This window comes from Pinus tabuliformis, chromosome 9, assembly GCF_031772625.1.
Source record: "Pinus tabuliformis cultivar Carrire ecotype Pingquan chromosome 9, CPIR1, whole genome shotgun sequence".
Lineage (NCBI taxonomy): Eukaryota > Viridiplantae > Streptophyta > Pinopsida > Pinales > Pinaceae > Pinus > Pinus tabuliformis.
In genome coordinates this window covers 1,583,954,435-1,583,979,277 of record NC_142307.1, presented here as the reverse complement: position 1 = coordinate 1,583,979,277, position 24,843 = coordinate 1,583,954,435, and the positions used below count along the sequence as shown (strand labels likewise).

Sequence of the window (24,843 nt, the reverse complement as noted above, 5' to 3'; positions counted from 1 at the left end):
GTTTTTACAATCAACTTGATAATCATTAATAATCAAATTAAAATTATAAAAAACACCTATTCTAAAATAAACAAACTTAGCAAAATAACTATTTTAGTCCATAATCAATCATATTTACAATTGACATAATCATTATATTAGTTGACTTGTCTTTAATCGACGTAAGATTTCTCGATCGAAACGAGTTTCACTTCCCAAGACAGCGCCAACCCGATGGCAACAACCGTTGGTTGTTCCATCAAATAACAACAGCAAAAAGTGTGAACGCCTGGTACTCCGTCATTTTCAAAAAGGTCGTTCTGTTGCGATTTATGTCGACAGTGTTGCCATTAAATGTGGGGCAGGGCTGGGAGGCTGTGATATATGTGGACAGTGTTGCCATAAAAAGTCGGGCAGAGCTGGGTAGGCTTCGCATCGAAGCTTTGCTGGTGGCCACAAAATGTGATCTTATAGCTTTCCACGAGACATTTATAACCTATCGAGCATCGGGCTTCAGCCAAACGCAAAGCTACCATTTAAGCAAAATGGCAGGAATTATAACATTCTGCATCTCTCTGCAGCTTTCACTATGTGTCTTCATTCTTCTGGTCTTTGGAGAAGTTAAAGTAGCAGGATTGTCTTCTGTGAGAATAGATAGAAGTATGTTTCCAAAAGATTTTAAGTTCGGTGCCGGATCATCTGCTTATCAGGTGATTCCTTTTACAACATCTTTTCATGCATCTCAGAATGCTAATGTTTTTGTGCATGGAGATTTTCACAGTGGAGTCAGTATTGAATTTATGAGTGAGATTATTGCAAATCAATAAATGAGAAACTATTTCTGATTAATACTTCACAAATCTTTAACCACTGTAATATTACGATTTCAATAAATTTTCGAACTTAATATTTTTAAGAATAAGTAAAACTTTAATCCAAAAATAAATAAAACTTTAACTAGATAAATCGAACATTACAATTTCTGCAAACAGATTTTTTTATCAGATACAATTTTCTAGATAAAGCTTATATTTAACGAAATGATTTAGTCTAGTGAAATTACATTATGTAGCAGAGCTCTGTGTTATTCTTCTTTAGAAAATCTTATTTCTTTTACAGGTAGAAGGAGCTGCTCGCGAGGATGGGAAAGGTGCCAGCATTTGGGATATATTCTCCCATATTCCAGGTTAACTTTCAACTTGCACATATATTACTAAAGTTAATGTTTTTTTATTAAGTTGAAAGGTTTATTTTACAGTTTAGTTTAATATGCTGTGTAAGGATGTTTGTCTGTCATTAAAGTTGAAATTTTCATCATAAAATATTGGCACCAAAAAAATTGAATCTCAGCGTCTTTCGTCAAAATTGAAATTTTGCTCATAAAAATATTTACACTTTAAAACATTAAATCTCTCTAAACTTATGATAGATCAGTTTTAAAATAAATCTATGCTGATTTAATTTAAATAAAACAACGTGTTGATACAGGTAAAATCGCCAATGGAGAGAATGGGGATGTTGCAGTGGACCAATACCACCGTTATAAGGTAGAACTTATTAATTACCGGAACAAGCAGATGCACAGTATCATTATAGATTATTATTTTTTGTGACCGTTGATGCGATTTAGATTCTATTTTTCGTGACCATTGATGGGATTTAGATTATTTGTTGGATATCTACAGGAAGATGTTCAGCTGCTCAAGTACCTGGGAATGGACGTGTATCGCTTTTCTATTTCTTGGTCGCGCATATACCCCAGTAAGGCCTTCATACATAACAATATATGTGAATCGTCGATAGCAAATTTTGGCTTTTCCATTTAATTTAGCTTCAGTGGTTCTTTTACAGAGGGCTCGCCACGACACGGAGGGGTTAATCCAAAGGGAATCGCTTACTACAATAATCTCATAAACGAGCTCCTCATAAATGGTACTAGAAAATTATTTACTATCCCAATGTATGTGGCTCTTTAGTCTCCTCACAATTCAGATAAAATAGAGCAATAATGCATCTCAGCTTTGGATATCTTTGAATTTTAAGAGGCAGCCGATGAACCATTTATTTGTTTATTTTTATTTGTTTTTAAATAAAAAATATTGTCTTATAATAATGAAAAATATATATGGTTTTAATTAATAATTAATATAAAGAAAATGTCATAAAAATATTTAATTTGTGTTATGGAGTAAGGAAATGTGATGAGGACCAGTCTCTTTATCTGTAGTTTGCATGCTTACGCACATAGTAGAGCTGGTCATTCTAGGCTCTTTTTGTTTATGGCTGGAAAGTCTGCTTATTAAAATCTGTTTTAGTCTTTTATGATAGTGCTGTGCATTTTTTTTCGTCTTGGGTTGTTTTCTTTGATAGAGGAAACCCGGGGAAAGATGCCAGTAAATGTTTTTGTTACCATAAACATTATAAAAGCTGAGGAAGGGAGCTGTTTTCCTCTCTAGAGGAGGCTCTGCTTAAGCTCAGAATGAGCCATAACACTCAATTAAAGGAAGGTAGAATAGCCTTCCAGCAGGTATTATGATGCTCTATCATATAGCAAAAGGAAGCTGCTGCATGTATATGTAACTTTTTATTATGATTAAAAAAGTTAGTTTTTTTCTTTGGAAAAAAAAAAGGAAATATGATAAAAATATTTCACTCGCATAAATAAAATATTTCACAATTTATATAAAAAAACTTAATTTTATATCATTTCATAATTAAAAAAATATCTTATATTTTCACTTTTTATTGGGAGGAAAATACATACTTTTTATACTTCTTAAAAGTGTTTAAATGTATAACTTATATAAACTATTTGAATATCTATGTTAAGTAATTTATTTCAATATCAATTTTTTTTGTGTATATAGGAAAAAAAAAGTTATATATAGGTGTTTAGTCTAACTAATAGACTAAATAATTTTTTTAAGGATACTTTTCATGGTTAAGTTTAAACAGAAAATTTGTAGAGATTTTTAAAATTTTGAGTGTAAGTTGTTTAAATTGTAGAACTCTAGTGCAGAAGAGCTTTTTAAATGATTTTTTTAGGGCATTTTTCCATCGTTAATTTTAACAAAAAAATTGAAGAGATTTTTAAAAAATCAAATGTAAGTTATTTAATTTGTAGAATTCTAGTGCTCGTTTATAGATTGAAAAATATATTTTAAATAACAACCTTTGAACCCATTTATACATTGAAAAATGTATTTTAAATAACAAACTTTCATTTAGAAAAGATATTTTGTTTATATATATATATATATATATATATATATATATATATATATATATTACTTTGTAATAAAAGAAATAAAATGGATATGTACAATTCACTCAATTTTTAATATAAAATTAATATCATATTTTAAAATAATAATAATTCAACGTGGGTTATAAATAAAATTTTCAGAGTTATATTAAGATGTGTTTAAAATATATTAATAGCAAAAAACAAAATTAATGTGAACATGGTTTATAAATAAAATATTTTAATGTCTAGTCTTACTATTCTACATTTTGACTCCTTTCCATGTATATTTTTTGGACAATTTGCTTAAAATACATTGGTTAGAGTTGTAAATTTAATTATGTAGCCTATACAATCCAAGTGCTAAATATAATTTTCAAATAATTAAATCAAAAACACAAATTAAATAATAATTTTTTTATCTCTTTATATACATCCACAGCTATCAAAACATTTTTGATAAATGATTTGAAGCATAAATATTTTTAAATCAGTTAACAATATAATACTTTTATTTTTATATTTATTTTATTTGGACTTGGATATTTATTCATAACCATATAAATGTTCATTCATAAGTGTATATGGTTTCCATGTATGTAAAGTGGATATACCTAATGATTCTTTGTATTGCAGAGATAAGACCTTTTGTTACTATCTATCATTGGGACTTACCAGAAACTCTGGAAAATGAGTACGGAGGTTTCCTCAGCAAAAAAGTGGTGTAAGATTCACTCATCATGTGATATTTTAGAGCTTCCAAACATGGAAACACAGGCATATTAGCTTTGTATAAATGATTTTTCTTTCCCTTTTAGGGAGGATTTCGGATTTTTTGCTGAAGAATGTTTTCGAGCTTTTGGAGATCGTGTCAAGGATTGGGTCACAGTAAACGAACCGTATACTTTCGCATATTGTGGCTACGATGTTGGGGTTTTGGCGCCTGGGCGCTGTTCCCCTGGATTTGGAAACTGTACATGTGGCAACTCCGCAACAGAGCCTTATATTGTAGCACACAATATGCTTCTTGCACATAGCATGGCTGTAAAAATATATAGGACTAAATACCAGGTACTGAAAATAGGTCATGTCTAAAATTTTAGCTCTTTTAGAAGGTTATAACGAGTTTTCAACTAGAAGATACACATCTTTGGTAGAAATTGAATGTATGAATATTGAAAATAAATTGCAGGGAAAGCAGAAAGGTTCCATAGGTATATCACTTGCAGGAAATTGGATGGTGCCGTTCTCGAAATCTTTGGTTGATGAAATGGCTACCCAGAGAGCAATTGACTTTAGAATAGGATGGTATGTATGTAGCTAGATACAGAATTTGTTCTCTACTATTTATTTTTTAGAGAAAGATTTTTTGGCGAAAATCACATGGAATCTCATTTGTCGACGCGTTTCGAACCAACTAGTGTGGTTCATCGTCAGGACAAGTTGGTTCGATGAACCACACTAGTTGGTTCGAAACACGTCGACAAATGAGATTCCATGTGATTTTCGCCTAAAAATCTTTCTCTAACTTGATATGGATCACAGAAACCTAAACTCTATTATTTACTTTTTATTAGAAATAATTGTATTCTTCGTTTGTTTCTGGATTGCCAAAAGGTTTATGGATCCATTGACATCTGGGAAGTACCCCGAGTCTATGAGGAGCCTAGTTGGAGAACGCTTACCACGGTTTACCAGTCAAGAGGCCAAGGAGTTGGTAGGGTCATTCGATTTTATTGGTTTAAACTACTACACCACATATTTCACAGTCAACAGTCCTCACCCACCAAATCCTCGCCATACGGATTACTATCTCGATGCCCGTGCTATTCTATCGCGTAAGATTGCAGGCCATCCATTCACGAAACAGCCCATTAAGATCTATTATACATTTATTTTCTTCATTAAATATTTTCAATCTCATTTTTCCTTATCTGGTGACTATTTACGGCGGTGTTTCAGTTGAATTCAACGGAGTATTCATTGGAACAGAGGTAAATTTAATATTTAAGATATTTTTATATGTTAGATTAGGAGACGACCATGTTAATTTTGAAATATTTGGGAAAAATGAAGTCCATTGTTTAATTTTATGTCATATTGTCAAATTTCCGAAATATTTTAGAATTTAGAAAATTACCACATAGCATGAATTTCGTTGAAACTTATATAAAAATTACATTTGTGTTCAGGAAGGTGTTCCTTTTTTGAGGTCTTATCCGGCTGGCTTAAAGGGCATTATAGATTATATAAAACATCGTTATGACAGTCCTACTATGTATATCACTGAAAGTGGTAAGTTACTGTTAATTGAACAGAAGCTTATTTTACAACCCAGTATGAGAGGATGTGTAAGTTTTGTTTGTCTATCTGTGCCCTTTTAAGATAAAAATTATGTTCTAAATAGAAAAATAATGTTCTCTATAATTTAAAAAAAAAATGAATATTCTATAAAGTAATTAGCATTAAAAATGTGTGAATCAGATATTTAAATCTTATACTTTTCAAAAATATTTCAACGAGAGATTTAAATAAACTATTTGAACATCTATGTTAACTAATTTATGTACATATCAATTTCATATATATCTATATATAGAAAAAGAAAATTATAGATAAACACCTTTCCAAAAACACACTAATTTTTTATTTTCACATAGTATTATCATTACACAACTTTAAATTTAAGGGAAAAAGTCGTCATCTTAAGATTCCTTACAATTTCTTTGCGATCACGAATAACATCGATAAAATTTGAGGAAAAAATATTGTCACATTAATGTTAATGGAGGAAAAAATCTTGTGACATTAATGTTAATGGTTCCTTGCATAATTTGTGGCATTACTAACCACAGGGATATGGATATGAAGGATATGGAGATTACGACAATGGCACAACTGCGCTGGAACAAACATTGAACGATTTCGGGCGAGTGAAGTACCATTCAGACCATTTATCAGAATTGCTTCAAGCTATAAGGTAAGCTAAGCCAATAGTTGGAAAAAAGTTAAATCAATATTCTGTAATTTATTTAAGCTAAGCTAATATTCAGAACTGTTTTTGTGCAATTTCTTCAGTTGGAAAAAAATTAAATCAATATTTTGTAATTTATTTTATTTATTTCATTACTGTGGATGTGAAAGAATTTGATACAGTGATCGGGTTTGCCTGGTTTTTGCAAATGATTAGCGAGGGAGGTGACATAAGAGGGTATCTGGTTTGGTCGTTTCTGGACAACTTTGAATGGGCGGGTGGCTATAACTATCGCTACGGTTTAAATTATGTGGACCGCGACGATAATTTGAAAAGACATCCGAGGGCGTCGGCGCATTGGTTTAGGGATATCCTCCAAACCAGGGACGTCTCTTCTCTAAATGTGGAAAATGAGAGCAGCGGCACCAGCTACCAGAGGTTCATACAGAGCCTGCCTTATGGATACAGCTAAGATATTTTGTCTGCCGCTATCCACCAACTTGATGGATGATATTTTCAAATTAATATTTTATTAACAACATTTCGGATGAAAGGGAATCTGACATAGGACTTTGTACTACTTTTTTTATTTGTAAATCCAAATTATAGCGGTCAAACTTTAAGATTTTGGGTGCTCCAAAAGTTTTTGATGATGGTAAATCAACTTCCACCATTAAAAACATGATTTAAAAACTGCTTTTGCAAGATTTGTTAATTTTTTTTGCCGGGATTCTAGCCTACTTGTCCAATTTTTTTTAATCAATATTTTATATTACCAAAATAAACACATTTCATTTTCTTTTCATTTCAAAATTAGTTTTCATATATGTAAATATTTAAATTAGGCCATGTCTACCAAGGTTACAATTTAGCTTGGATGAGGAAATTTTCACTGGAATCTCACAATATTTCTTTTATGCACTCAAACAATTTCAAGCAAAGATTTAATCTTATTTTTCATTTTCACATAATTTTTTTTAATTAATACTTTATATTACTAAAATAAATACATTTCATTTTCTTTTCATTTTAAAAATAATTTTCGTATATGTAAATCTTTAAATTAGGTCTTGTCTACCACGGTTACAATTTTGCATGGGAATCTGACAATATTTTTTTAAGAAATCTAATTTTAGAAGTAGTTCAATAAAAAAAATTTATTTGTAAAAATAGATTCAGTATCTTCAAAAACCTTTGAAACCCAAAATCAACTACCACTTTAAATTATATATTATAATAATTTAATAATAACATACTTAAAAAATATTATATGATCATTAAATAATTTTAACAATTACATCAACAAACACCCAAAAATAAATAAATAATCAATCTTTTATGCTTTAATCCATTTTTTACGCATTTTTTAAATAACCACTGCAGGGATGTGAAAGAGTTTGTTATCAAATATTATATAATAATTTAAACAATTATTTCAACAAATCACCCAAAAAAAATCAATCCTCCACACAATTTTTTAAATAACCAATGCACAAATGAAAAGGTCTATGTCACCGTAACCAGTGAAGTTCCCTATAAAAACATATGCACCTTAATTGTGGTTGTTCTTTATGTTGTGCACAAATATGTCACCATAAGTATGGTGAACGTTCTTTATCGTCATGGAGAAATATGTCACTACCATTACGGTTGGTTCAAGTTATGGAGAATCATGTCACTATAGGTACGGTTAAGATTATGCTTCTTCTATTATTATGTTTTTTGCATTTTTATATTTTCATAATTCCAAAATATTTGATTTTTATTTATTTTATTAGTATAATTACATAAATTAGATGATTAATAAAGATACGTAATATAAGTTGTTTTTTTTCTTTTCTTTTTTCTAAAGGAAAATCTCTTAGATATACACATGCAAAAACATTTCATTTATTAATAAAAAATTAACAATTATATTAATAAAAGACTAACAATTAGAGGAAAAAACAAAAATTGGTTTCTTCAAAGAGAGAAAAATAATCTTTTGAGAGAAAAACAACTCTTTGAACTGAAAGTTATACGGCCAAAATAAACATCCACCTCAGGCAAGGGAAGCCTTCAGTTACTATCAAATGTATTTGTTTGAAACTGAAAAATGTATGGATATGACAAAAAACATCTACATCTTGTTTGATATATAGTCATGATATAGAGAGTATAACAACATCCACTGATAGAAATATATAAAGAGTATGATGCAAAAATTATAAAAAGTTGAACGATTGATGTTAATAGTTCTGGACAACCCCCTCTATATGTTCGTTGACCTACCAAATACCCAGATCCCATCCAACACCTTCCTTAGATAGGAGATCCACTTCGGATTTGCGTTCTCTACAAATATGGCATCAAGTTATATACTCAAAAGATTGTTTTAAAAATTGAATTTCCTCTAATATAGACAATAACATATGGTTTTGACACATCTAACAACATTGAACTAGTTAATGACATTTAAAAGAATCCCCAAAGATTTGCAGAGACCGACAATCCAACTCCAGAGCCCAACATAGCAAAAGATTTAGAGACAAAAGTTTGACATAGTTGTTGGTGCATCTTCCCATACCTTCTTTGGATTTCAGACGATGGTTTCGATTAAGTTGAATGATCAAACCTTCTCCACACATATCATTTGCATTTGATACTCCATCAAAATATGAACATGGAATTTGGGAATTTATCTCCTCCTCAACAATAATCTGAGGGGTCGGAGTCAACTATTTGGTAAGAAAGAGGGAATAAATCGCAGCAATCTCTATTGCAATGAGAACAGGGGTTGAAGCTTGGTCGCAAAGTGTAGCCTTATTTCTTGCTAACCAGACACCCCAGTAGAGCAAGGGAAGGATGCTCCTGAGAGTTTCATCATGAGCATGATCCCACCAAAATTCCCATGCTTCCTCTAAACTATGTCCTTTCCATTCTAAATGGCAGCCCAATAATCACTTTATGGCCTCTAGGGTGATGATCAATAAGGGACAATATAAGAACAGGTGGATGAAAAATTATTCCTCATTCCTGCACTTGACGCACCATCCAAAACCATGTTTCTATCTTTTTTGGAGATTATCCCAAGTCAAGATTTTGTTTTTGAGTAAGCACTAGAGAAAAAGCCTGGATTTTGTTGGATACTCCAACTTCAAGATTTATTTCCACCACCAAATTTGTTCATTTTTCAAATGGGTGGCAATCGGATAACTATACATGAATTTGGGGGAGTAAATACCAATAGGAGCATAGACCCAACGAAGGGAGTCTTCACGCTCTCTAATTTGAATATGTGATCTTTGGAGACCTGAAATATATTCTTGCCATAACACTACAAAATCCTTGTTTAATTGAAGTTGATCAACATTTTTCCACCCTTGGACCAGAAAGAAGACATGTATTCATCCACCACCTGACTTAGGAAGGCTATTCCTTGTTCATTCACAAAAGCCACCATCTCCTGAGGAAATCTATGATTGACAGTGTAGCCAACTCAAGGGTTGATGCCAATTCTAAGTTTTTCTCCATTTTCGACATGCCAAGCAAGACCCACTCCTACCACTTTGAACGGTTCCACAATCACTTTCTATATGGCTGAAGAATTCAATAATATTTTGTTTGGTTTCCTCACTCATTCATCCATGGTAAGAGGGAAAATGTACTTTCGAGTCACCACTATCGTCTAAATATTTTCTATGGAGAGCAGCCTCCATCCTGATTTGGCTGACAACAATCTTGCGAAAAGAGGATCCCCCACCCTCCCCATGATTTAGGAAAGGTTATCTTCTCCCATGCTACTCATGGTAGAATGTCCTCCTCCTTATCTTATGCCCATGGAATCTACCACACAACTTTTTGATGGCTTGTAGGATTCCTTTGGAGACCCATGTGAGAGTGATCCAATAAACATGTATTGCCTCCAACATCGATTTAATCAGGACCAATCTTCCCTCTCTCGAGAGCCATTTAATGCTCCAGTGCTTGATATGCTTCTCTACCTTTTCTAGGAGCCACATCCAGTCCTCCTTCTTGTAAGAATTGGGTTTTAAATGAAATCCTAGATATTTGAGGCTTTCCTTAATTGGTTTTGCTTCAAAAGGTAGACGCATTTGGGCCCTGAGAATTTCCAAATGTGTTAATCCTTCATAAACTAAAGTAAATTTCTGAGTATTTATGATCATACATGTTGCCTTTTAAAAAATGAATAGTGCATCTTTCAGGCACTGCAAATCCTGCCTAGACCCATTACTGAAAGCATGATATCATCAACAAAAAGTAAATTTGTTATAAATAAATTAATAGCTACCTCGATACTCTGAACATCACCCCTACGCTTGGCTTCCAAAAGTTACCTACTTAAACCTTCTATTGCTAGTATGAACAGGAGGGGTGACAAAGGACATCCTTGTATTAGACCTCTCTGGGAGTGGAAGAAGTGATATTTAAGATGGGATATTACTGAGAGGGGGGGGGGGGTGAATCAGTAATTTAAATTCTTTATTTTTGCTCAACTTAATCTTCCTCTTATGCAGTTACTGATTTATGTTTGTGCTCAATAATTATTGAATTCCTTTTTCAAATTTCAAGGAGAGAGGTTTGCAGATTTTCTTACCAAGAATTCCAAGCATTCACACAACATGCAAGGATTAAACACATGAAGAAACCAAATATAAGTGGAAACCTCAAAGGGAGAACTACACGAAATTTATGCTAAAAGTGATGTGAAGGCAAGCTGCTACTCCTTTTTACATCAGATTTTTGTAGGCTGCAACCTACAAGAGGCTCCTACCTCAAAGGAATCTCCAACACCCACAAGTTTTCTGCAGGCTACAACCCACAGGAGGCTCCTATCTCAAAACACTACAACATGTTCTTTTTCAAGCTGCAACATAGAAAAGAACAAAAATTTCTCAAGTCACAAATGTTGGTTACCTCATATCCAATTCTGTTGTCAAGTTTTCTGTTGAATTGCTTCTTCTTTTCACTCTTCTTCTCTTTTGCTACTACTCATTCTTTCTTTGATGCAGACCACTTCCATTCAAAAATAAGATCACCAATTTCATTCCACATTGTATGTTTTATAAGCAAGCCCTCTTGGTTGTTTGTATTCTTTGGAGGAATATGAAATGAAGCATAGTCTCTTGGACTTCCAAAACTGCTCACAAGCTTGTCTTTTCATTTTCAGTTCTGAAAATTATTTGTAATATAAAATAGAGTTGAATTAACAACTCATTCAGTAATAATTACAAGAGACAAATCAGATTTGGATTATCTACATTTTCTGTTCAAACAAATATATGTATTTCAACTTTTGTCTCAATGTTTAGCCTTCACATTGATTAGCATAGCCTTTGCACTTCACATCACTTTCAACCTTTTATATTCAACATTCAACATTTATGTACACTTTCCATTCAACATAAATTATCACCAATGTGCTTAGTGACATCAATAACATTTATCGACATTAATCAATCAGCTTAATCTTGACATCAATGCCAATATTGCCAACAATCTCCCCCTTTGGCATTGATGGAAACTCATTCATCCTCCTCCTTTTGTCCTGAAAGATATTTCTCCTTGTTGGCCATAACCTCTTCTTATTTCTCATTGCTTCCTGTTGTAGCGGCTGCAACACCCTCCAAAATTTTGGTTTGCATCCAATTTCGGAGCCTCCTTTGAGACTTTTACTTGATGTGTGCATGCACTCAGGTTCACTCGTGAGCTCGTGTGAGTCTTTGCACCCACCTTGCTTAACCGTTCAACTGACAACTTTTGCATATTGGTAACAATGTCATGCTTGCGACCATGTTCTGGTCGTACAAAAAGTCTTTGCTTCGTGTGTACATGCTATGATTCACTATGTAAACATTTGTCGCACTCACACACGAAGTCGTATATAGTCATGCAAGCATCGTCACGGTCGTCCAACGATCAATCACAAGTGTCGCACTTGTGGACATGCACCGTCAGTCAGTCATGTTGAGCATGTGTGTCTATATGGTTTGAGCCATCTCGTCGTCAAGTCATGTAAGTGTAAGTTTGTAAGTTCGTGTATGCACCTTTTCACTCACTCACACACTTAGTCATTTTACTGAAGTTCTAACGACCAGATCACCCTCTAATAGCCGGACCTTCACCCGACCATAGAATCGGTCAACTGTCACCCAGAACAACGCAAAAGCACCAAGCAAGCCATTTTAAGTTACCCTGCCCGCAAGCTGATCAATCAATTCTTCTACTGGATAACTAGAGAGTTTGACTCGGCAGCCACCTTGAGACTGACTCCCCTCAAAAATTGGCCAAAGGCTGCGGACCTAGCCCACTCCGCTGACTGAGAAAATTGCGCAGACAGGTCGGAGAGACACCCAGTACTTGTCCCTGTCTCCCTCAGAAAATTGCGTGGTTTTCCCAGACAACCCACCAGTTAATCGGTCGATTGCTCACCCAGAAAACTTAGCAGATTTCATGAGCAAGCCCTCTGCTACCCAGCAGTCCACTCGACTCAGAAACTGCGCAGAGGTGGTTAGTAGGCCAGCCTCTCAGCATCAATGTAGTTTTTCCTGCCAACAACCCGCTACCAGCTCCCTCCAAGAATTGTGCAGTTTTTGCTGCCAAGCTCCTCGCTGCCCGTTGTTAGCTCCCTCTAAGAACTATGGAGTTTTTGATGCCAAGCTCCCACTGCTCGCTCCCTCTAGAAATCACGCAGATTTTGTCTGCATAGCCTTCCCGTAGCCCAGACTGCTCCTCCCAAAAATTGTGCAGATTTGTCCTCCAACCGAGCCAGACCCCACGGATAGTCACTGTTGATCCAGATTGTCTGTCACCATCTCCCAATGACTTCTGTGCATTTTTCGCCAACAATGCCTGTAGCCTCTATCCCAGCTCAAAACTTGACTCGCGTGGTTTCGTAACCTTGTCTTCTCTCCTGGTCACCTGTATCCGAAATGATCATGCATCATGGTAGACTAGGAGGTTTATGGATTTGATGTCATCTCGTCATGAGTGATTGTAGGTACAGGTACATGGACAAACATGACGTGATGACGAATGGAATGAACAAGGGGAGTACATGCAAAAGGACATATTCGCAAATGAATTAACATATGATGTATGCAAAGAGATGTGTTCACGAATAGATGATCATGCAAAGATGTGTTCATAGACGATGGACGAATGGACGAACATGTGAAGATGTGTTCGCAGTCGGACGGATGGACGAACAAACATACACTTTTCGTGAACGGACAAACCTATCAAGCATGTCAACACACAAGTAAGGAGAAATGTGCGAATGCAACATCAAGCGAACCCAAAGACCATCAAAGAATCCACGCAACTTGCCATGAGGAGGCAAAGTTGTGACACGGTATGAGGACATCCATCACCCAACAACATTGCAGCTCAACATGCACACCAGCAGTAACACAAATGTACCAGCACTGTCATGTCGAGTCTTGTCATGAGTCATGTTGTCCACATCTCTACTGTGGGCTAGATTTTTGACAATTGTAATGTAACGTGGAAGTCCAAGAGACCCATTTTTCATATGAAGAGTCATGTAAAGTTGAAAGGTCATGGAAGTCAAATAGTCATGAGGGAAGTTGAACAGTCACAAGGGTCAGTTTCACCCTTGGCTATAAATACTGTTGGGCATGAAATCCCCCCAAGGCATGTTTTGGGGCTTAAAGCCCAAGTTTTGAGCAAGTCTTTTGTAAAAGCTCCGCAAATTGCGGGTTTGGAGCGCGAAGTATGATAGAGTCATAGGGTTGTCCACCCTAGGTTTTGTAATGTAATGTCGGCTGGATAGACCTACCCATGGTCTGCGAACCATGGGATTGTATAAATAGAGCGAGGTTCTAAGTGTAAAAGATAACGGGAGAAGAAGAATGAGAAGTCTAAGTGATTGAGTCAAAGTGTAAAGTGTGTCTATGGGTCGTAGAGTAGGAGAAGGCTCTGCAGCTGAGTGAGAAGAGGCCTAGTAGTCCGCAGCTGACTACGCGGACCCCTGCAGCTGAGTGCACAGGGCAGGTTGAGTCTGTAACCATTGAAGAATCAATAAAGAGAAGTTTTGATATAATTCTGTGTATCTTTTCCTGGGTTAATGCATGGATAGATATAATTTGAAAATATACTGTTTATTTACTACGTGAACCTATATGAATGTTTTGTATTGTTAAGTATCACTTAAGACATTTAAGTAGGTGAAGATGCTTAAATAATACTGGAATATAAATAAGAGCTCGGGTAATAGTGCAGAGCACGGCACAGCCCTTGGTTAGGGTTGCGCGCAAGAATGGTATCAGACTGCGAGGAAGGAAGGTGCGCGAAGCCACCTATGCACAGGGACAAACAAAGGACCAGGCGAACTCATTAGACATCTCTACGGTTCATCAGAGGGTGTCCACTGCAAACTTGTTCAATATGCGCATAAACCTATGAGGTTCATCTCCATGAACACCCATAATATTTTGCTGTCACGGATCCTCTTAGCATCCTTTGTGGCCCAGAGCGAAGCGTACTTCGTGGCCTCTGGGAGGTCCTTGTCAATTATGGGGAATTGACTATCCTTGAGTAATTCCCCTGCCACAAGCACTATGGACAGCAAAACCCATGCATAGTGGAACGTTTTGCCCTGTTCCTGAGCTTCGCGGCAATTTTCTAAAAACTCCTTGTAGAGGAACTCGGACCAGTTAAACTGGACCCCCTCCGCGCACTACTCAGCTAGTGCTACCACTGGCACGGGGACTTTGTTCGTGCGGCACTTGCGCATAACCTTTCCTGCTAGGATTTAGGTCACCATGTGTACTTCTTTCTCCTTGATGCTAGATATGGCGTAGCCACTCTTCTTCTTTTCCAACTTATACTTTTTCTTCATGGCCTCCGTGATGGCCAAGTCACTGCCCTTCCCTTTTGAGATGTCCACAGGGTCCTCCCCTTTGCATGGAAGTCGAGAGATGTGGTGAATCAAGTCTTTCATGATGGGGATGGGCTCCTCCAGCCACAAACACCCATCATGCACCAGGCAGAGCAGCTGCCTGATGACGAAAATGGTTATTGGGGCGCGGTGGAAATGCGGCACCTAGAGCAGATTTAGTAGTCCCACCTTTTCCACTCTACGCAACCACTTTCACGGCTCTAGTTCTGTAACCCCTGCCATGGTGTTCTGTTTAGGCTTCATAAGGTTCCTGGTCTCAAGGTGAGGGAACTTCTCGTGGTCAGCGAGGTCCCAATCTTCAAATTTCAGGCTCAACACGCATCCCAGCTACGTGCCCTCAAACATCATTTTGTCGGGGAGGAGCGGGGTCTGGAGTGAGCTCTTGGTCTCGTCCAAATCCTTGGGCACTTTAGCCTTCCCTTTTTGCGGGGGGACATAGGTAGGAAATTTTGTTGCAGGGTGTGCAGGCTAAGTGTCCTCCTCCATGCCTTCATCCTCATCCTCTATGATGATAAGATCCTCTAGATCTTCTTCTTTGTCATCGGTCTCTATGGTGACAGATTTCCCCTTCTCCTCCATCGATAGCTTGGTGCGCAGCGGGTTCCGCGGGGACACATATACGAGAACCATTACTTGTTTGTCCTTCTTGGGTCTTGGTGTGCGTGGTGATTTCAGGATTTCTGCCACAATCCCGGCACCTTCCGGAGCATCCCCCATAGCCAGGGCATGCGCGACCTCTTCAGCAGTCATTTCGATTATCTCCATAATATCCTCAGTTGATGCCATCATATCTATCTAGAAATCTCGCACTCGTGAACTCAAGGGCTCAATCAATATATGACACACAACAATCAGGGCTTTGCTCAATAGCTCAATTCACAAATGACCAAGTGTTGTTTGCTGGGTAGCCCTTTGTATGTTATAGTGCTTTTTGAATTTGAATTGGACCTTTCCCCCCAAATCCGGTTCATTAATGCTCCCTTGGTGGCAGATTTTTCTAAATCTTGCCCATAAATTGCGTCTTAAATGCATGCCACCCACTCCATTTGGCCTCAAGTTAAGCATCCCATCGTGAATAGTGACTTCAATGATCACTTTCTGGCTAACCCATGCACGGTCGCGGACCTTGCGACTCTTTGCTTCTGCACAGAGCTGCTGGGAAGAATAGTTTATAGTCACGTGCTTCCTTTCAACTGCCTAGAGCGCTAAGACTATTCTTCCTTCAGCTAGTCAGGTGGTCGCACCACCTGTGAAAAGTTTCATCCTGTCATCCATCATGTTTCTTGGAGAATACCCACCTTTTATTGTTACAGTTGGCATCACGCACTTTACCATCTGCAACGTGCTACCCTGGTCAATACGCTTAGCAATGTGTGGTCCAAGCCAAGGCATCAGATTGACCAATTCGTGGCGATAGGTCTTAAACCTGTCATCGTGATCATTCACATCTTGTCTTATCACCCTAGTCGTTTTGTCGAGAAAATATTCCTTTATCTCGTCCTCCAGATTCTTAACTTCCGCGTCCACTAGAGCACTTTTCTTCCTTAATTGTACCCTTTCTTCTTCAAGTTCTTGGAGTCTGAGATTTCCTTGTTGGATTTTTGCTTCCACGATTCCATGAACCGTCGTATCTATCGGTGCTATCATGCGCGGTCTAAGTTCTCCAAGTACTATAGGGCTTATTGTGGTTGCTTCATACTCCAGCCTTGGCGGTGCCTGCACGGTCAGGTTTTTGCATGTGGTCCTATATGGTCAGAGAATCGCTGGTACATGTAGGACCCAGTTAGTCCGCTTCACATTGTGGACCTTGTTCAACGCTTTGTGTACTTTATTTAAATATACTGTGGATGTGAAAGAATTTGATACAGTGATAGGGTTTGCCTGGTTTTTGCAAATGATTATCGAGGGAGGTGACATACGAGGGTATCTGGTTCGGTCATTTCTGGACGACTTTGAATGGGCAGGTGGCTATAACTATCGCTACGGTTTAAATTATGTGGACCGCCACGATAATTTGAAAAGATATCTGAGGGCGTCGGCGCATTGGTTTAGGGATATCCTCCAAACCAGGGACGTATCTTCTCTAAATGTGGAAAAGGAGAGCAGCGACACCACCTACCAAAGGTTCATACAGAGCCTGCTATATGGATACAACTAAGATATTTTGTCTGCCTCTATCCACCAACTTGATGGATGATATTTTCAAATTAATATTTTATTAACAACATTTCGGATGAAAGGGAATCTGACATCGCACCTTGTAACATTGTTTTTTTCTTTTTTTCTTTTCTCTAAAGGAAAATTCCTTAGATATACACATGCAAAAACATTTCATTTATTAATAAAAAATTAACAATTATATTAATAAAAGACTAACAATTAGAGGAAAAAACAAAAATTGGTTTCTTCGAAGAGAGAAAAACAATTTTTTGAGAGAAAAACAACTCTCTGAACTGAAAGTTATACAGCCAAAATAAACATCCACCTGAGGCAAGGGAAGCCTTCAGTTACTATCAAATATATTTGTTTGAGACTGAAAAATGTATGGATATGACAAAAAACATCTACATCTTGTCTGATATATAGTCATGATATAGAGAGTATAACAACATCCACTGATAGAAATATATAAAGAGTATGATGCAAAAATTATAAAAAGTTGAACGATTGATGTTGATAGTTCTGGACAACCCCCTCTATATGTTCGTTGACCTACCAAATACCCAGATCCCATCCAACACCTTCCTTAGATAGGAGATCCACTTCGGATTTGTGTTCTCTATAAATATGGCATCAAGTTATATACTCAAAAGATTGTTTTAAAAATTGAATTTCCTCTAATATAGACAATAGCATATGGTTTTGACACATCTAACAACATTGAACTAGTTGATGACATTTAAAAGAATCCCCAAAGGTTTGCAGAGACTGACAATCCAACTCCAGAGCCCAACATAGCAAAAGTTTTAGAGACAAAAGTTTGACATAGTTGTTGGTGCATCTTCCCATACCTACTTTGGATTTCAGGCGATGGTTTCGATTAAGCTGAATGATCAAACCTTCTCCACACATATCATTTGCATTTTACACACCATCAAAATATGAACATGGAATTTGGGAATTTATCTCCTCCTCAGCAATAACCCGAGGGTTGGAGTCAACTATTTGGTAAGAAAGAGGGAATAAATCGTAGCAATCTCTATTGCAATGAGAACAGGGGTTGAAGCTTGGTCGCAAAGTGTAGCCTTATTTCTTGCTAACCAGACACCCTAGTAGAGCAAGGGAAGGATGCTCCTGAGAGTTTCATCATGATACTGATCCCAAAAAAATTCCCATGCTTCCTCTAAACTATGTCCTTTCCATTCTAAATTGCAGCCCAATAATCACTTTATGGCCTGTAGGGTGATGATCAATAAGGGACAATATAAGAACAGGTGGATGAAAAATTATTCCTCATTCCTGCACTTGACGCACCATCCAAAACCATGTTTCTATCTTTTTTGGAGATTATCCCAAGTCAAGATTTTGTTTTTGAGTAAGCACTAGAGAAAAAGCCTCGATTTTGCTGGATACTCCAACTTCAAGATTTATTTCCACCACCAAATTTGTTCATTTTTCAAATGGGTGGCAATCAGATAACTATACATGAATTTGGGGGAGTAAATACCAACAGGAGCATAGACCCAATGAAGGGAGTCTTCACACTCTCTAATTTGAATATGTGATCTTTGGAGACCTGAAATACATTCTTGCCATAACACTGCAAAATCCTTATTTAATTGAAGTTGATCAACATTTTTCCACCCTTGGACCAGAAAGAAGACATTTCTTCATCCACCACCTGACTTAGGAAGGCTATTCCTTGTTCATTCACAAAAGCCACCATCTCCTGAGGAAATCTATGATTGACAGTGCAACCAACTCAAGGGTTGATGCCAATTCTAAGTTTTTCTCCATTATCGACATGCCAAGCAAGACCCACTCCTACCACTTTGAACGGTTCCACAATCACTTTCTATATGGCTGAAGAATTCAATAATATTTTGTTTGGTTTCCTCGCTCATTCATCCATGGTAAGAGGGAAAATGTACTTTCGGGTCATCACTATCGTCTAAATATTTTCTATGGAGAGGAGCCTCGATCCTGATTTGGCTGACAACAATCTTGCGAAAATAGGATCCCCCACCCTCCCCATGACTTAGGAAAGGTTATATTCTCCCATGCTACTCATGGTAGAATGTCCTCCTCCTTATCTTATGCCCATAGGAATCTACCACACAACTTTTTGATGGCTTGTAGGATTCCTTTGGAGACCCATGTGGGAGTGATCCAATAAACATGTATTTCCTCCAACATCGATTTAATCAGGACCAATCTTCCCTCTCTCTCGAGAGCCATTTAATGCTCCAGTGCTTGATATGCTTCTCTACCTTTTCTAGGAGCCACGTCCAGTCCTCCTTCTTGTAAGAATTGGGTTTTAAATGAAATCCCAGATATTTGAGGCTTTTCTTAATTGGTTTTGCTTCAAAAGGTAGACGCATTTGGGCCCTGAGAATTTCCAAATGTGTTAATCCTTCATAAATCAGAGTAAATTTCTGAGTATTTATTATCATACATGTTGCCTTTTAAAAAATGAATAGTGCATCTTTCAAGCACTGCAAATCCTGCCTAGACCCATTACTGAAAGCATGATATCATCAGCAAAAAGTAAATGTGCTATAAATAAATTAATAGCTACCTTGATACTCTGAACATCACCCTTACACTTGGCTTCCAAAAGTTACCTACTTAACATTCTACTGCTAGTATGAACAGGAGGGGTGACAAAGGACATCCTTGTATTAGACCTCTTTGGGAGTGGAAGAAGTGATATTTAAGATGGGATATTACTTGGGGGGGGGGGGTGAATAAGTAATTTAAATTCTTTATTTTTGCTCAACTTAATCTTCCTCTTGTGCAGTTAATGATTTATGTTTGTGCTCAATAGTTATTGAATTCCTTTTGCAGGTTTCAAGGAGAGAGGTTTGCAGATTTTCTTACCAAAAATTCCAAGAATTCACACAACATGCAAGAATTAAACACATGAAGACACTAGATATAAGTGGAAACCTCAAAGGGAGAACAACACGAACTTTATGCTAAAAGTGATGTGAAGGCAAGCTGCTACTCCTTTTTACATCAGATTTTTGTAGGCTGCAACCTACAAGAGGCTCCTACCTCAAAGGAAGCTTCAATTCCCACAAGTTTTCTGCAGGCTACAACCCACAGGAGGCTCCTATCTCAAAATGCTACAACATGTTCTTTTTCAAGCTGCAACATAGAAAAGAACAAAAATTTCTCAAGTCACAAATGTTGGTTACCTCATAGCCAATTCTGTTGTTAAGTTTTCTATTTAATTGCTTCTTCTTTTCACTCTTCTTCTCTTTTGCTACTGCTCATTCTTTCTCTGATGCAGACCACTTCCATTCAAAAATAAGATTACCAATTTCATTCCACATTGTATCTTTTATAAGCAAGCCCTCTTGGTTGTTTGTATTCTTTGGAGGAATATGAAATGAAGCATAATCTCTTGGACTTCCAAAACTACTCACAAGCTTGTCTTTTCATTTTCAGTTCTGAAAATTATTTGTAATATAAAATAGAGTTGAACTAACAACTCATTCAGTAATAATTACAAGAGACAAATCAGAATTGGATTATCTAGATTTTCTTTTCAAATGAGTATATGTATTTCAACTTTTGTCTCAATGTTTAGCCTTCACATTGATTAGCATAGCCTTTGCACTTCACATCACTTTCATCCTTTTATATTCAACATTCAACATTTATGTACACTTTCAATTCAACATAAATTATCACCAATGTGCTTAGTGACATCAATAACATTTATCGACATTAATTATTAAGGTTAATCTTGACATCAATGCTAATATTGCAACAATCTCCCCCTTTAGCATTGATGGAAACTCATTCATCCTCCTCCTTTTGTCCTGAAATATATTTCTCCTTGCTGGCCATAACCTCTTCTTATTTCTCATTGCTTCCTGTTGTAGCGGTTGCAACACCCTCCAAACTTTTGGGCTGCATCCAATTTCAGAGCCTCCTTTGAGACTTTTACTTGATGTTTGCATGCACTCAAGTTCACTTGTGAGCTCGTGTGAGTCTTTGCACCCACCTTGCTTAACCGTTCAATTGACATACTTTTGCATGTTGGTAACAATGTCACGCTTTCGACCATGTTCTGGTCGTATAGAAAGTCTCTACTTCGTGTGTACATGCTATGATTCGCTATGTAAACATTTATCGCACTCACACACGGAGTCGTATACACTGTCACGCAAGCATCGTTGCAGTCGTCCAACGATCAATCACAAGCGTCGCACTTGTGGACATGCACCGTCAGTCAGTCATGTTGAGCATGTGTGTCTAGATGGTTTGAGTCATCTCATCGTCAAGTCATGTAAGTGTATGTTTGTAAGTTCGCATATGCACCTTCTCACTCGCTCACACACTTAGTATTTTTGCTGAAGTTCTGACGACCAAATCACCCTCTAACAGCCGGACCTTCACCTGGTGATCTAAAAATGGAATGTACTTGTTTAAAGGTGCAAGGTATCCATTTCCATTTATGTAAATGAGTGCACAAATACTCCAAGTTTAAATCTGCAAATATGTGCACTTCTTATTTCTAATACAGAGATTGACTGTAGGGGCATTTACTGGATATGTCACCTCTAAAGAGAGGATGAGATCCAAAAGCTACCTAGCCCTCTACAGACTCTGCCTAAATAAATAAAAGGTAAACACTCAGATTCAATTAAAAACAAGACCTTGCTTGAACTTGACATTATGCGGAATCTTAGCTTGAAGAGGTGTATGTCTTTTCTTCTATTTATGTGTTTTAACTTGATTTGTTTCAGCTGATATTAAACATATATATCAAACATATAAGGCAGAAAATAAACATCACACATAACAGCAAATTTAATAAGGAGTTCACCCCAATCTCGTGGGCTACGTCTCCTGTGAGCTCTAGTCAACTAGACTTGGCTCTTTGGGATTATGGCTTGAATTCTTTTACAAGTTCCACACTCAACTCCAAAAGGTTACTAACTGAACCTATGGGTTTAGAAAAACCATATACATCCCTGTCATGGCTGTCCACTTTGTGCAGGCAGATCTAGGCTCCCTTGGACTTGATTCCTTCAGTAGGTGCACTAAGCTTCCCTGAGATTCTTAATGGCACAAACTCCTTCAGAATGCTTCAAATGTCTCTGAAACCTCTACTACTGTCTCCAGCACATATCTGACATAAACAAATGACTGTTCATTTTCTCAAAATGAGCACTGCATCCCCAATCTAGGCCTTCTCCCATGGATGGCTCTGGGCTACCTGAAACTTCTCTTCAACATCTCGGCCTTTAGAAGTCTCCAAATGCTTCTGAAAACACCTTCATTGGATTCAGAAGGTTCCTTACAACAGAAATAGGCTTTTTTTTCACCTCAAACAAATGAACCTAGCCCAGCACAGCTCAATCATTGAAATGGCCCTGAAAGCTTTCCTGAAGCTAAAAAGTGAGAAGAATGCCTCAACAGGAAAAATGAGTTGTAGAAATGGATTCAGAATGTTGAAAACCTTCAAGAATGACCTTCTTTCCACTTTCAATGGCTGTACACTTCCCAATGCAGCTCCCAAACTGATTTGGCCCTAGTGGCTCCTAGAACTTTCCCGAAGAAAAAACACCTACAAGTGACCTCAGATGGCTATGAAACTTGTGCCAATGGCTTCAGAAGGTCGAAGAGACCCAAAATCAAAAAAAAAAATTGTCCAAAAAGGACTTTCCTAGCCAAAGTTATGGCCATTTACTCCCAACTGCCAATTTGTCCTAGAAAGACTCCAGCTAACTTTAGTTGGGGCCAGTTAGGGCCGCCAAATATGGCGGGCCCGCCCAAATTTGGCGCTCTCCGCCATTTTCTCTGCCAGTCATAACCGCACCTTAACTGCTGTGTTACCCGCGCATGTGAACGGGAGTGATTGTCGGCGGTTTTACCTCGGGTTTCACGCCAGAACTTTGGTTAATTGTTCGTTTGGTTTAATGCAAACCCCGCCGAACTATGAAATGTGACCACGTATCGTGTATAACCATTACATTGGTGCAGTTTAATGAATAGGCCCACGGTTTTGGGTGCTGTGGTCATATGCATGGGGGTTGGCCCCCTTGGGCCCTGCCTTTAACCAAATTCAAACTTTAACAAAAGTTTGTTCCGCAACTTAAACAAGTTCTGTGTTCATGGTTCAACGGTAATGCGTGGGAGTGTTATAAGGCAGGTTGCGTGTTCAAACCTCTTTGTTGCCAACCTTTTAACGTATGCCAAAAAAATGTGTTGACGTCATGATGATGTCACTTGGGCCACGTGGCGTATGCCAAAAAATTGTGTTGACGTCATGATGATGTCAGTTGGGCCATGTGGCAGCCTCTGGGCCTGCCACATGGCAGCCTACCATTCGTTGCCCAAAACGAAATATTCCAAAGAATATTCTATTTTATTTTATTTTTGAAAAATTCAAAATTTCATTGTTATTGGGCAATTCTTTGTTTTGGCATAACTTTCTCATACGGTGACTGTTTTCCGAACCGTTTGTGGTGCCGGAATCAGGAAGATGAGCTATATCCGATTGTTCAGGTTCAAACCAGTTCTGAGCACTTTCATTTTTGAGCATTTTACGACACTTGGTCCTGAGCTCCTTATCACCCGGCCATAGACTCGGTCAACAGTCACCTAGAACAACACAGAAGCACCAAGCAATCCATTTTAAGTTACCCTGCCCGCAAGCTGATCAATCAACCCTTCTACTGGACAACTAGAGAGTTTGACCCGGTAGCCACCCCAAGATTGACTCCCCTAAAAAATTGCATAGAGGCTGCAGACCTAGCCCACTCCACTGACTAAGAAAATTGCGTAGATAGGTTGGAAAGACACCCAGTACCTGTCCCTGTCTCCCTCAGAAAATTGCGCAGTTTTCCCAGACAGCCCACCAGTCAGTCGGGCGATTGCTCACCCAGAAAACTTAGCAAATTTCATGAGCAATCCCTCTACTGCCTAGTAGTCCGCTCGACTGAGAAACTGCACAGAGGTGGTCAGCAAGCTAGCCTCCCAGCATCAACGTAGTTTTTCCTGCCAACAACCCGCTACTAGCTCCCTCCAGGAATTGTGCAGTTTTTGTTGCCAAGCTCCCCGCAGCCCGTTGTTAGCTCCCTCTAAGAACTACAGAGTTTTTGATGCCAAGCTCCCACTGCCCACTCCCTCTAGAAATTGCGCAGATTTTGTCTGCACAACCTTCCCGCAGCCCAAACTACTCCTCCTAAAAATTGCACAGATTTGTCCTCCAACCGAGCCAGACCCCGTGGATAGTCACTATTGATCTAGATTGTCTGTCACCATCTCCTAATGACTTCTATGCATTTTTCACCAACAGTGCCCCTAGCCTCTATCCCAGCTCAAAACTTTCCTTGCGTGGTTTCGTAACCTTGTCTTCTCTCCCAGTCACCTGTATCCGAAATGATCATGCATCATGGTAGACTAGGACGTTTATGGATTTGATGTCATCTCGTCATGAGTGACTGCAGGTACAGGTACATGAACAAATATGACGCGACGACGAATGGAATGAACAAGGGGAGTACATGCAAAAGGACATATTCACGAACGAATGAACAAAAG

The 24,843-nt window shown here is 37.7% G+C and overlaps 1 protein-coding gene across 1 annotated transcript; it reads left to right on the top strand.

Moving 5' to 3' along the window:
• The first annotated feature begins 383 nt into the window (after positions 1 to 383).
• LOC149154751 (beta-glucosidase 24-like) lies at positions 384 to 6,684 on the top strand. Its single transcript, XM_089439730.1, has 13 exons — positions 384 to 689; positions 1,099 to 1,165; positions 1,468 to 1,526; positions 1,665 to 1,740; positions 1,831 to 1,911; positions 3,860 to 3,947; positions 4,042 to 4,294; positions 4,416 to 4,531; positions 4,841 to 5,061; positions 5,186 to 5,217; positions 5,416 to 5,518; positions 6,095 to 6,203; positions 6,414 to 6,684. Exons 1-13 carry the CDS (start codon positions 525 to 527, stop codon positions 6,667 to 6,669), a joined length of 1,626 nt encoding a protein of 541 aa, XP_089295856.1. The 5' UTR covers positions 384 to 524; the 3' UTR covers positions 6,670 to 6,684.
• The last annotated feature ends 18,159 nt before the right edge of the window (positions 6,685 to 24,843 follow it).